Source organism: Anser anser, assembly GCF_964211835.1.
Source record: "Anser anser genome assembly, chromosome: 2".
Classification (NCBI taxonomy): domain Eukaryota; kingdom Metazoa; phylum Chordata; class Aves; order Anseriformes; family Anatidae; genus Anser; species Anser anser.
This window is the reverse complement of record NC_139721.1, coordinates 55738265-55752325: the sequence shown is the minus strand read 5'-3', so window position 1 is coordinate 55752325 and position 14061 is coordinate 55738265. Positions and strand designations below refer to the sequence as shown.

General features: G+C 38.9%; 1 protein-coding gene across 2 annotated transcripts in view; it reads left to right on the top strand.

Annotated features, from left to right (window-relative positions):
- Positions 1 to 14061, top strand: part of SPIRE1 (spire type actin nucleation factor 1) — a 136769-nt gene that overhangs the window by 89685 nt on the left and 33023 nt on the right. For both annotated transcript variants that reach the window (XM_083826672.1, XM_083826671.1), the window contains exons 5-8: positions 2852 to 2935; positions 3841 to 4005; positions 10149 to 10235; positions 10618 to 10747. In XM_083826672.1, the coding sequence (XP_083682798.1) occupies positions 2852 to 2935; positions 3841 to 4005; positions 10149 to 10235; positions 10618 to 10747 (466 nt within the window). The remainder of the gene's footprint in view (positions 1 to 2851; positions 2936 to 3840; positions 4006 to 10148; positions 10236 to 10617; positions 10748 to 14061) is intronic.

The following is a 14061-nucleotide window of genomic DNA, read 5'->3' as shown; positions in this document are numbered from 1 at the left end:
TGCTGGAGGGAAATGATAATATTTCATTTAGTCCAGAAGTTTAAATGCAATAATTTGTCACCCTGAATTGATTCCTTCCTAAGCAGCACCTGGCAGATGGAGGAGAGTTAAAGAAACCTTCGCAATTCATGGCTGCAGGGATGAAGTACTTAGTTTCTTTTTTCTCCCCAGTCTTCCAAAGCTTTCTCAATTTTATAGTGATGGAAATTACCATCTATGGTGAGCTGCATTTAGGGGTCTGAGCCAGCTGAGTTGTGGGTAGGGGGGAAACTATTCCTATAAAAAAGTGGGTATTTTCCCCACAGATTTTTCTCCCTACGCAGCTCCCTATCAGGCAGAGTGGGTGGCTCTGCCGGTGCGCAGGAAGCATCCAGAGCACCCAGACCCTCACTTTGGCTGTAGCCTGTGCTTATGCCAGCTCATTCGTGTCAAAAAAAGGGCACTTTGAGAAATGTACCTTGTGGCTGGTGGGTTTGGCTCTCAGCTCTTGAGTGTGTGGTAGCCAGCAGCACCCACACCCGCGCTTTCTAAAGTAGAAACTCCCCCTCCAGCTATGTTCCAGAGAAACTAATTAGACGGCTGCCTCCTTTGGAAGATCTTTCAGCTGTTCAGTTATGTGTGTTCTCCCCTCCCTCCCCCCTTCTTATTTTTTTGTTGTTAAGAAAAATAGGTTGTAGTTGTTTTAGTTTGTTTCATGGAATATTTACATCACTCAAAGTCATCAGCCTCTGGGCATAAACCAGCCCCGTTAAGTGTATGGTAGGGAGCATGGCTGCTGAAAGGGGTAATTGCTGCAGATGTTGTTGGACAGTCAAAGTAAAGGTTAAGCAGCTGGAACGTGTAAATTTTTTTTTTTAATTGATAGGTACCTTCCAGTATGGAAAGGAGGAGCAACTCCGGCAGTTGTGAGCGAATTTACTGCAGTTAACTTTTTGATTACGAAGAGAAAAAGGAGAAAGTGTTAGAACGATTGTATATCTTGCAATTTATTAGTAAACGTTAGCTGTTCACACAAAAGCAAGAAATTTACAGCTCACAGATACCATCTTTGAAATGGCTACTGCAACTTTGAAAATGATATGGAAAAGAAGAAACCCTGGGTGGCAAAATAGGCGTAAATGAGGCCTTCGTGTTACTCGTTCTTTCTGGTTTTTGTTTGGTTGGTTGGTTTTTTGTTTTTCTTTTTTTGTTTTTCTTTTTTCCCTTTGGAAAAGATTATGGCCTGTTAGAGTTAGACTGAGTGCTGCCCGCAGCAGCAGGACCAGCCCAAGTTTCCATACAGCCATTCTTTCCCAGTTGGACATCCTGCGGCAATACTGCGAGTCGTTCCAAAATGTGCCCGCATTGTGCAATGACAGATGTGCTTCTGTAGCATAGGTGATTTATGACTTTTTAAGAGTCTTCCTGTAAATTATGTATTATTTTTTTTATAGGGCAGTGGTAATATTTCTTCGCTGATGTGAAAGTAAATGTGTTACTTGCTTAAAAAAGACAATAAATAATCCATCTGCTGTTTTTCCAAAACTTCCATGGCGGCTGACTCACACATGCTGTCTCTGTTAGCACATGCGGTAGATACACTCCAGTATGTGTGCAAGTTAAGCACTTTTCCAGTGCTTGCATTTCTTCCATTGAAATGGTTATGGTTTGGGAACTGCTTGCAAGAAAAAATGTTTTGCCAAATATGCTTATTTTTAAGCTTTCTCAGAAGCTCCAAGGCTTGAGACTCATTGTTCAGTTCCATTAAAGGAAGAGCTTGAGTGCTCAAAAGTGAGACAAATATTTTTAATGCATAAATACATAAAACTTTGTCAGACCTCTGGCCTGTGGGTTTAATCTCATAAAATAATGAAGTCGTTAGCAGATTTAACTATCCTTTTTAATACATTAATAAGTAACAAGAAAACAGATCAGATTAAACATTGTTAAAGATTTCCCAGAAAACCCTCTGTAAAAGTGGAATGGAATATTGAGAATGTATTTGTTCTGCTGATTCCACAACATTTCAATACAAAAGTAAAAGTAGCATTTGGATATGCAATTCTTGGTGTCTAACACAATTTCTCTAAAGCCTCTCAAACCGTTTAATCTTTTGCCTGCATTTGTGTGTGTGCAAGCTTTCCTGTTCTTTAGTTTACTGTAATTTTTGATCATTTTTCATCTTCTTGTTTATATGAAAGCTTTGTTTTTCCCCTTTGCAAACAATCTTTCTCATATTTGCATCATCTGATCTTGTTCATAAATAAGAGTTTTACTTCTGACAGATCTGTTTCTCTTCCTCATATAGAGATTTTGAGATCTGAGTAATAAAATCATAAAACTATGTTATACAGGCTGCTTAATGTCAACATAAATGCAAGTCTGTCACTATTCTGTTTGAACGATTTCACATACTTTATTTCACCTTGCAACTAACTTTCTGGGAATTTCTCCTTCAACAAAAATGAGCTGTCTTGCATTTGGCAAGTAACAGTAATTTTGTTATGAGTGGATTCTTACCAAGTCAGTAACCTTTTCTATGTTGGAGTTTAACAAACTTGCTACTTTTTTTTTTCTGTGCATAGCTCAACTTTAGGCATATTACAATTTCTGTGTATAGGTTTTTCTGGTATGCTATTATCTGAAGTATTCTCATACTTAGAACTTCAGATTTTTTGCAGCATCGAAGGTCTATTTTTCAATTAAGTGAAATATTCAAACAGTATTTCAAATTATTTTTGCAGTGTTACTATTCAAGTTGTAAGATACTCAGTAGAATACCCAAACAATATCATTCAAAAGATAAGCTTCTGCTTTACTGTAAAGTAATGCCACCATTCAGTTTATTGAATAATTTTCTTTTCATTTGCAGAATCTGAAGAAGATTCAAGAAATGGACAAAGAGGCAAGTGATGAATCCAGTACAGATCTTGATGACTTAAAGAATGCTGACTGGGTAAGACAACAATTGAATAATGATTCAGCACCGTTATTAGTAATTTATATTTCTTTATAATGCTTGCCTAAAGTTGTTTGGTTTATGTTTAAATCGGTGTCTGTTGGTTGTTTTTGTGTGTGTTTTTTTTTTTTTAACATATGAACTAGTACTGAATTATGACAAGTTAGTACCAAATGGAATTTCAACCTTCCTTCACAGATAGATGAAATAATGTAAGTATCCAAGCATCACACTATTTCTTTAGACTCAGCTTTCATGTAGAAGCTTTTGCAATTTAAAGGGCTGGACATATAGACAGGTATCATGCTGACTGCCCTTCAGAGAGGCAGCCAGGAAGGAAGCAGAACCACCAGCTGAGTTTCTTTAGTGATGAAAGAAAAAATGCTACAGAGAACACTCAGTAGCTTGTATTGTTTTCTATTTACTTTTTTTTGGCCAGTGTATAGAGAAACATTACGACATTCTTAAAAGTTCTTGATTTCAATTTCCTAATTTTCTGTCTACTACCTGTTCTTACTCCTCTCTACCCATTCCCCAATAATAAGAGGGAAATGTTAGTATGTGGTAGGCAGAGCAAAAGAAAATTGAGTACCAAGAGGGTATTGCTAGACCTGTATTTGTGTTTAGGGTTATCCCGGCCCAGATGCAGGACCTTGCACTTGTTGAATTTGGAACTACTACATGGAGAACAAGTACATGAGTCCTGTTATATTCAGGGTTTAAAATGGACTTATCTAAAATCACCATGTACAAAGTGGGTCTGGTTGATGTGTTAAAAATAAAAGGATAAAGCTGTATATATTTGGTGGTGTCCTGAAGGGGGAATGAGCAACTTCAGCTCAATCTGAATTAGTATGCAAGGGTAAGGTATTAAATAAAATTTTGCTCTCTTTTCTCTTCAGGCTCGTTTTTGGGTACAAGTGATGCGAGATTTACGGAATGGTGTCAAACTTAAGAAGGTTCAAGAGCGTCAGTACAACCCACTCCCCATAGAATATCAGCTCACACCCTATGAAATGCTGATGGATGACATTAGATCCAAACGCTATACCTTAAGAAAGGTCATGGTAAGTCAAGAGAATTACTAGAATTTGTCAAATCTGAAATAATTCTTTTTATTTTTTTTCCTTTTCCTTTGTTTTCTGTTTCTTTTTATATATTTTTTTTATTCATTCAATTTTTTTCTTTTCTTTTTTTCCTGAGAACATTGAAATTATGATGTCATGTAGATAGTACTAATGTTCATGGGTTTTATATGGCATCTTAAATCTATGTAGTATTTTGAGGGGAAAAATGTGAAACCAACAAATGTTGAGTATTTTGTTTTCCGTATGGCAGGAAAAATTCAAAATTTTGAAAGACATTTCCTACATATCATATGCTTGAACAAATGATTTCTGTTGGTTTATGATAACCTTAAGAGTCATTTCAACAGTCCTGTCATGCTTTCCACTGAGAGATGGTGTTAGGCTTTTACTGGGGAGAACGTTTATGTTGAGATACAGCATAATTTTTGGAATAAATGTGGCATTCCAGAATATAAAGTGCCACCAAGTTGTTATATGAACTGTGACAGAAAATGAAAACCTACAGTGTTTGAAAACTTGTAGTACCATGGTCTGCTAAGAGTTGTCAAGGAACACTTTGTGAAAACCATTTTAAACCTTTGATTTGTAGAAACTGAGCTCAGTTGGTTCAGCGTATCATATTGCTACTTTCAAGTGGGAAAAAAAAAAAGAAGCTAAGGCAAGCTGGAGAGTGTTGATGGGTCTCCTCCTAGATACTCATGAAAGTGCATATAAGATTGACCCGAGGCACTCTTTTTATCAGAGCCCATTTGATATTTACTGGCATCTCCTTGTTCTTTTATTCCTTTTAGTTTATATTGTGTTCATCGTAAAGATGTTCTTCCTGATAAGGCAGCAACTGATCTAAAAGGATCCTTATCCTTAGTAAAACATTTTAAACCCCTTTGTCAGAGGCATGTACTTGGTCATTGTCAACATTTATATCTGACATTTATTTATGTTTGTCTGTTATTAGTTACAATGGAAACATCTTGTTAAAATATCTTGTATTCAACTATACTTGTATTCCTGAAGAAAATTCACAAAACCTTTGCTAGTAAGAAGGCCAGGATTCCACCTGAAAAATTCAGAGAGGAGAGAGAAAGAAATCATGCACTTGAGATCATTAGAAAAAAAAATAGAGGAGGAAAAATTTGAAATTACTCCATGGAGAACAAATACATGAGTCCTGTTACAAATATAAAGGCCTTTTGTGTATGAAGTGAAAGTATTTTCCTAACCAAGGTATGGATTCAGACTATCAGACTATTTTCATTTTCTGCAGCAGCTTTCTGTTGCTTAAATATTAATAGGGGAAAATACATACCCAGGAATGATATCTATCTACCTTTACGCTCGCAGTTCAGAGAACAGAGCTAACTGACCCTACTACCCACTGCAAAAGAAGAAGTCACCTCAGACGCTGATTACTGTATGCAATCAAGATAGTAGTTTCTTCTGGATGGGTACCCTTGGGTGATCTGATTTTGCTTTTGGCAGGCTGGGCTTTAATTCATCTTCTGTTGAGCGAGCTCCTGCCTCTTCTGAAGAGATTTTCTTCATTATGTTGTAGGTCTTGGAGGCACAGCTGCTCTTCTCTTCATCCAGACTCTTGCCGTATGCAAAATCCCTGCAAGCATCTATTTTTGTCCTGCTATCTTGTCTACTAGGTAGATTGTCCAAAGTGACCTCTGGGCATAAACGTGAATTGGGATTACGATCAGCTGTAGGTACAGGACCTGTAGTGCTGTCTCTCATGCAATTGCTGGCTTCATCTGAAAACTGCTGAAGACTGTGTGTTAGAAAACTAACTTTTTTCTTATTATAAACCTTCCATCCAGTAATTTGGATTCTGCTGCAGGGTCTGCTTGAAGAGTGTGCCAAACATGCACAATAGAATGCGGTTTGATATGAAATGTGTGGAGCCTGGAGGATTCATACAGAATTACAAGTTTGGTTAGATGTCATAAATACAGCATCGTTTAGCTGACTTTTATGGGTCAGAGCTAATTATATATATTCCCGTCAGAGAAAACGGTCATGCTTCTTGAGAAGAGGAGGAAATGACAGGAGTCCTAAATCTGAATTTTAAAGCAGCCTGGGGAAGATGGATTATGTTTCTTTCTATCCGTCAAAGCAGATGTTTGGCAAAATTTTTATTAAAAACATTTTTTGCTTTAAAGTTATGGGTAGTATTTTTAGACTTGACGGCTTGTGAAAATGCACGCCACTGAAGATAACAGGAGGTGGATCATTTTTAAGTAAATAAAATGTTAGATAAAGTCTTTACGCTCCTTTTTACGAATGTAATGCTGTGTTTAAAAGAATAGCTTGATCTGTCCCTGACTGCTCGGTACTCCTAGTAAAAATTAGGAAAGGAACAGATGTTCCTGTTAGGTGCATCACTTAGGGTCTATTTTGGTGTTTTAGACTGTCAGCAGTGTTAACAGATACCAATAACTGGAGCTGTCTGTTCTCACAAGTCCTCTGTCATAGGGCAATTCTTCAAAATGTCTTGATGTAAAATGTCACATTCTGGGCTTTTTGCAAATAACTAGTTTCATTAGTTTCAGTGACCTCTGCATTTCTATTTTAGTAGATACAAAAACAATTTCAAATTCGTCATCTCTCTGTCCCCCTGATGCAGGAGTCTTTGTTTCTGTGGTTGTCATGGGAACAAGAAGACTTTCATCCTGGCATTTCGTAATCTTGGCATGTTTGCCTTAGCAGCTTTAATGGCTTTTTTTTCTCCTACAAAACACTCACTCCCAGAAATCCTAGGTATAGCAGCGAGCTTTACAGTTCTTAATCATGCTTTAGGGCTACCCAAGGAAGCAGTGGCTCTGTGTAAGTACCATGATTATTATAGGGGATCGTAAACTTGTATCCATAATAGATGTGCAGGTGCAGCAGCGTGAATACAGTGGTTTACAATGTGCAGTATCAAAGAATAGACACTGCTGCTTGACCTTTCTGTATGGAGATAAATCAGCAAATTGATATGCACTGTGTGACAACTAGGTAACAACTAAAGCACTACACAGTCTGCATAATGAAATTTGACAAATGCATGTCTATCTACTTACAGTGCTTGAATTCACAACCAGACTTCAGCATGGGCTGTTTTGGGAATGATGTAGCACGTCCCCTCTGACGATGTCAGTGTTCGCAATTTCATTTCAAGTGAAAATTTCTAGATGGTACAAAACCATCAGTTTCATTTTATCTGTTACTTAGAGATAGGACTCTTCTACTTAATACTACCACCTTTTATAATGTGAAAAATAAATGGCTGAGATAGTTGAATGTCAGTGATGAGTGACATAGTTCTTGTGAGTCGTGTGCAGGTCACCAAGTACCATTTGAAGTTATTATTTTAACTGCAAGTCTCTATTTATATATTAAAATTTGATGGAAGCAAGGATTATGTGGTAATTTCTCTGTGCTTTAGCTGTTCAGATCTCTAAATTTCTGGTTGATTTTTGTAATCATCGATTATGCTTTTCTCACCTGGCCAGTTTTAATGCATACTGCTGTACAAAAGCCATTTATACACATGAAGATTTAGGATAGCATTACAATGTTTTGAGGTATCTATTTAGATACTGTTTTGCAGTTTGGGGCAGTGTGGTACGTGAGCACCGAGATCATTTTTCTTGTATTCTGCATGTGCCGTGGCTGCATCTGTGCAATGTAGCTCTGATTTAGACTTTAATTGAGCCATGAATTTTAATTAATTAATTAAAAGATGCATGTTAAATTGCTCATTACAGGGAGAGTCGGTTTGAGTGAAGAAATAGATCTAGCATGGACAGAGAAGATAAAAGCTTCCCTTCAGTGTCTTTCCTGTCAACATCTTGTTTGGGAGCCGAGTATGAGAAGGGGGCTTCTGCTGGCGCTCCCGATCCTGGCTTGTCGGCTGAAGCAACTGATAAACATCCACTTGCTTTGCCACCAGCTTCCTCTGCATCCTGTGGAAAATCACTTAAGCAAATCTTGCTTTTCCCCTTTTCCAATCAAATGGAAATACTGATACTAATTACACTCTGGTGGCATTAAGTCAGTGCAGAGAGTGCCCTGAGGTGAAAGGCTCAGAGCCATGTATTATTTATTTCCTAGCGTGGTGCAGAGAGTTGCTCCCCAAGGCTGGAATTGAGATTATCAGCGTACAAAATGGCTGTTCTGATGGTAATAGCTCGCAACTTAAGCTATCAGCTTTGACATCTGATGAACAGTAACCTGGGGATGAGAGACTCACCATTTCATTAAGGATCCTGCAAACCACGCTGTCCTTGAAGAATTGCTCGGTCTTTAAACAGGAGAAATCAATCACATCACTTAAAATAATATCTTCCTTATCATAAAATGCCAAATCACCATTTAATATAAATCTTTCCCCTTTTAATTTTTCTGTACTGTTTCTAGGAAGATGTCATGCCACGTGGTTTAGCAGCTTGGTATTCTGTGCCATACTGCATCAAGTTCCCTCTGAGGAAGCTAATGGGGCGGGGAACAAATGGAAATTAGACCATGTCTGGGGTAGGGTACCTCCAGAAAGAGTCCCGAAGGAAGCAATGAAACGTCCCCCTGAAGGAACTCTGCCTCCGATCCCGTATCGGGGAAGGGATGAGTCTTCGATGGGAGGCTGTCACTCTGCCTCAGCCCAGAACCAGGGCACGTCCTGGGTCAGCAGAGCTTATGTGGAAGCTGCGTGGCATTAGCGAAGTTCAGTTTGGGTTCATGCTGCGGTGACCGTGTGGGGATGTAAACCCATTTTTCTGACTGCAGCATTTCTTCTCGTTAGCAAACGCGCACGTGATCTGACAAAACAGAGCTGTCGTTACACGTGTTTTATGGCTACAGAGCTTGTTAGAAGAGTCTCCCAAAGAAAGTCTAACCATCTGGCCCTTAAAAAAAAAAAAAGTGATGAAATTTGGGACATTTAGTCTAAGAAATATAGTATTTCAGGAATTTCTTTCAGATTGGAGGACAGGGTTGATAGCCAGGTACTGTGTAGTAATAGAAGGTGCCAGAAAGATGTATGGCATAGGATGCTCTCTGACAGTGTGCTTGGGCATTGTGCCACACAGGCTGAACCTGACAGATGGATTTCTTAAGCAAATCCATACAATTATTCCCAGCTTACAGTTCATAAATTCTTCAGATGATAGGAAAACTTCCCTTGCCTTGCTTATATCCTGTACACGCAGTGAATTGCCGACTCTTTCCTGTGATGTGTTGTGTATGGTCCTACCTTCAAAATGAGATACCCGAGGAAGAAATGTCTGTGTCTTCAGAAAAAAGCAAGCAAACAAGAACAACTCCCACCCAGCCCCTCTTCTGGTCTCTCCCTGTACTTTCAGTGTCATGCCATGGCATTCTAGCAACTTGACTTTCTGGACGTATTGGCAAATTCTGCTTTACCCTTGAGTAACTTATTAAAGTGCAGGCGAAGAGGTGTCTATGAAACCATGCCCAGGGGTTTTCTCTCCTTCTGCTGGGATTTCCACACCCGGGCACCTCTTTCTTCATGGCCAGAACAGCAGAGACAGGTTCTGGCCTGTCAGGCAAAGAACAAGGGAAGCTTATTTTTCATCCATTGCTAAAAGCAATTCATTGCTGATAGTCCTGGTGCAGTTTTTGCTTTCGTATCAGAGTTTGGGAGATGTTAAGCAGATCCAAAAACTGGGCTCAAAACCTACGAGCAGACTGTTAGAGACCGTGTAATGGTTGGCAGAGGGCCATGGTTCAAATAGATGTTCCTAAAAAAAATGGTCTTGGCACCTTTTCCTCCAAACGAGATCCGAGCTTTGCCTGCATTCTCCCATAGACATGGTTGCAGCCTTGATACTTAATTCCATCATTTCAAAATCCTAAGTACTGCTGATTGATGCTGCTGGAGCTGTGGTTATTCTGGAGCTATCTGCAAAGCTGAAAAGCTTTCCCTTAAGTCTTTGCTTGCCTGTGCTGTGCATACAGATTGTTGTTCTGTTCAGGACTGTTGGGATTTTACGTCTAGTGCAGGTGTCAGAACTCTGCAGGCTCTGTCAGGGATGTTGCAGATTTTCTTTTTTTCTCATCATCTGCACGAGTATCAATGCAAGGCATGGAAATATGTGTGTATTTCACTTTCTCCTTTTCAGGTCAACGGTGACATTCCACCTCGATTAAAAAAGAGTGCCCATGAAATAATCCTGGATTTCATCCGATCACGGCCTCCATTAAATCCTGTATGTAATCCAGTGTACTTCTTTCCTAACGAAAATGTGGCTTTTTAAAAAATGTCTGTGTTCAGGGAATGTGTTAAATATTACATTTTCAGACACGGTCTTTCAGAAATACTGATTTATGTATATAGAATGTGGTCTCTTGAAGAACAGTGTGTGATGCCTTGCAGCAGCCAATAGCTGTTCTCACCAGCAGCCCTTTATCTCTGAGTCACGGAAAAATGCAATTCTTCCTATGTTTTCTGTGAGTTTTAGAAATGAGTGCACATAAAATCCTATCACAACATGCCACATTTTATTGTGTCGTTCTCCCCTCCCCCCAGTGTGACATCTACTTTCAAGGGAGCACTGTTTTATGTAAATATAATTATCTTTATATACCAAGGCCTCTGCAAGAAAACTGAAACCAACCCCACCACGGCCACGCAGCCTTCACGAGAGGATATTGGAGGAAATCAAGGCAGAGAGAAAGTTGCGTCCAGTCTCACCTGATGAGATCAGGCGTAGCAGGCTGGGTAAGTCCATTGCTAGTTTTTACCAGCAGCATTCACAGAAAAATTCCCACATAAGCAGCAGCAATATTAGCAATATCTATGCAAATGTCACTGAAGATAGAAATTATTCTTGCCCATTCAGATGAAGAGAGACTAAACCTAATGACTTTGCTAGGGCTGTGTAGTCTTTGTGCTAAGTTATTTTCAAAAATAAGGTACTGTATGATTCGACTTGATCATCATGTTTTTAATGTAAGCGTTAGATAAATTTAATGACATTATATTGCTCGTTAGATGTGACAGTTAATGTTAGATTTGCTCAGACTGGAATGGATATTGGTTCTCCCCAGTGCAATATTCCTTACATATCTGTAAGTATTCTTCACATGTCTGTTCTTAATTTTTTTCTCTTCATTTCCTGTTGCTAGCATCATCAATTTCCTTATTTTATTTGAAAATCTGCTTTCATTTTGTTTGCTGAAAGCATTGCTTTCACTCAGTGATTCTAAAATCTGCTTTGATTTTGTTTGCTGGAAGTATTGCTTCTATTTTGAATCTAAATCTTTGCTTCATTTCATAAGTGATGGAGCATGTGCTTGCATATGTTTTCAGTTGATCAAATAATTAAGACTTTTACTGCAAAGCTGTTAATTTCTGCAGTGTACATTGAACAACCCGCTATGAAATTATACCAATATTACACTTCGCAATGATCACCAATTCGCATTAGTTCAATGGTTCTGCCATTGACAGAAGCATGACAAATGCCGCCTTACATTGTGACATACTTTACTTTAAAAGCATGGTATTTAAACTGCATTAGGAAAGCTGAAGTAGCTTGATTTTTGAAGAGCAGAAGTGGCATCTTATGGTTGAAAAAGCATGAAATAATCCACGTGTGTGCTCTGTTGTTGCTTTTGCAGAATATGCGTGCCTGCCACATGTGCTTAAAGGCACTGATCCAGATGCAAGTGGATTTGACAACCCATTCATTCTCTATAGAGGAAAACAGTTTCATTACCTGTTTTGTTGCATTGTTCTTTGATAGAGTATGTTGTAGAGTTTGGTGAATGCTTGGGTGCATTTTAAAATGCATGGTGCTTTGGATATTGTTTCTTCGGGCCTTCCAGCTTCTAGTTTTGATTCAATTTATGCTTGTTGTATCAACTAATGATTCTAATAGCCCTAGACAGTTTTCCAAATACAGGAAGTTTGTAAAAACATGGAACAATTCTTTGCTTTTCTTTCAAACATTAAACTTCACTATTTTACACGTTCTCCATTTGGGAACTATCCTGTCTTGTAAGAGGTAGCAAATTTGATCTAATAGATTTTTACAATTTTTAACTGATATAAATTACATCAAACCCATTTAGTAAACAGTTTCTAAAAACAATCTTAGATTTTGGAGTATTACTGGATAGGACTTCCTGAACTGATTTCAGGGTATGTCCTCCAGTGAAGGATACCTGTCTTCCACCAATTCTCCCTCTTTTTTAAGAGAATATTATTTTTAAACTTTGGAACTGTGATAATTCCCCTTCAGTCTAGTGAATTGTTTGTTTTAAATGTCATATTACTGGAGGTGTAAAAGGGGATGTGAGTTTTACTTCCCAACCGTAGTGTTGAAGATTTTATTTTTTTAATGTGGAATCATATACATTCTTATTTGTTGCTTGCATGAAGAAGAAAAAAGAGCAAGGATCTTGAAGATAATTGCTTCTTATGTTGAAATATGAGGTTTGGGTTTTTGTCACATTGAAATGATTGTTTTGCCCGGAGTTCCTTTTAGAATACAATGTGTTTGTGCAGAATTGGCGATGGAATAATGCTAGTGACCTTCAATATGATACCGATAGATCTGCCATATAGTTTAGGTGACCACTGAATGTAATTTAGTGGAGAAAAATGCAAGGCAAAAAGATTTAAGGATTGCAAATCTGAGGAGAAGCACGGTGTGGGACACTTGTACCATCTGGACAGAAACACTTGTTGATATGAGAACAAAGAAAAAAAGGAGTATTACAATGGAAAATCTGGGAGTATGTGGTACACTCCACATGTCGCAGAGTTACTCGTTGTTGCTCAGTTTATAGCAGTCAAGCACATAACTACATTTGAATATCCTCAGCAATATGAGTGGACCTGTGGCATGTGCTTCCCAGCTTTGTCTCCTTGCTCTGCACAACCCACACGTACAGGTGAGATCTTCTCCATCCCAGTTGCCACCGAGCAAAGGGAGCGGCTGGAAACAAAGTGCCAGCCCCTGAGCCTTGCTGGTGGGCTGTGTGGCTGGCCCAGGGCTGGCTGCTGTTAAGCTGAAACTTCTTTGGAAATGGTAATTTAATCTTGTTAGCTGCACTTACAGAGGGAGACATTGGGTAGAAGAATTTGAATCAGTTTTCAAACAAGCTCAGCTGATCATCAGAATAAACTATCAAGGCAAACACAGCCTTGAGGTACATGCCCTTTTAATTGAAAGTATGGATTTATGACTCAAGTTGAGCTAATGGAGCTTGGAGAAAACTTTGTTTCATGCTCTTGTTTCATTAACCTTCAGTTAGGACATACCATTAGGTGATAGCAACCCTATACTTCAAAATGTATTTGCCTTTATGTTAAGTTTGGACAGCAGTTTAGATACTGTTCTGCGCTGCTGTCTGTGGCTGATGTTGTCTAGGTAATAAACTACAGGAGAAATGCCCCGACTCCCAAATTTGTCTCAGAGTCAGCCACCTACAGTGCTCCCCACCTAAATTTGCTCTCATGAGCAAAAGTTGTCCCAGTACAATGCTTTTTCAACCTGTTTTCACATAGTTGTATGTGTGCCTGACAGACCCTTTCATACCAACGCTGCTTGTTCATCACCCACAGGTATCACAGGTAAGCTGATGTCAGTTTTGGTGTGTCCTGGTACATTCCTGTAGTTGGGCCTGGCCTGCTTATCTGGATTAGTATACTGAAGTTTTGGGTTCAGCTGAGAACATGTCGAGTGTCTACTCCCTGAATTACACTGCACAGCTTGGAGTGTGGGTAGGCTGAACACAGCAGGGGTTTGTGTGCGTTTGGAGCTAGGACCATGGGCAGACCAAAGGCCGGGAGGAAGGTTCAACAGCTATGCCATGTGATTTTCTTGTATCCAGAGATTTTATTTTCATGTGTGATTTTTTGTTATTAAGCTGGCAAGGAACAAAGCTATTGGTTATGTAAACTTCCCAGAAATAAAGAACATCTGACCGCTTTCTTATCTAGGAATAAAACGGCTAGCGGCCCTAGAAAGAGAGGATAATATTAAGGATACGTTTTAAAGGCTAAATCCACATAAGGTTGTGGGT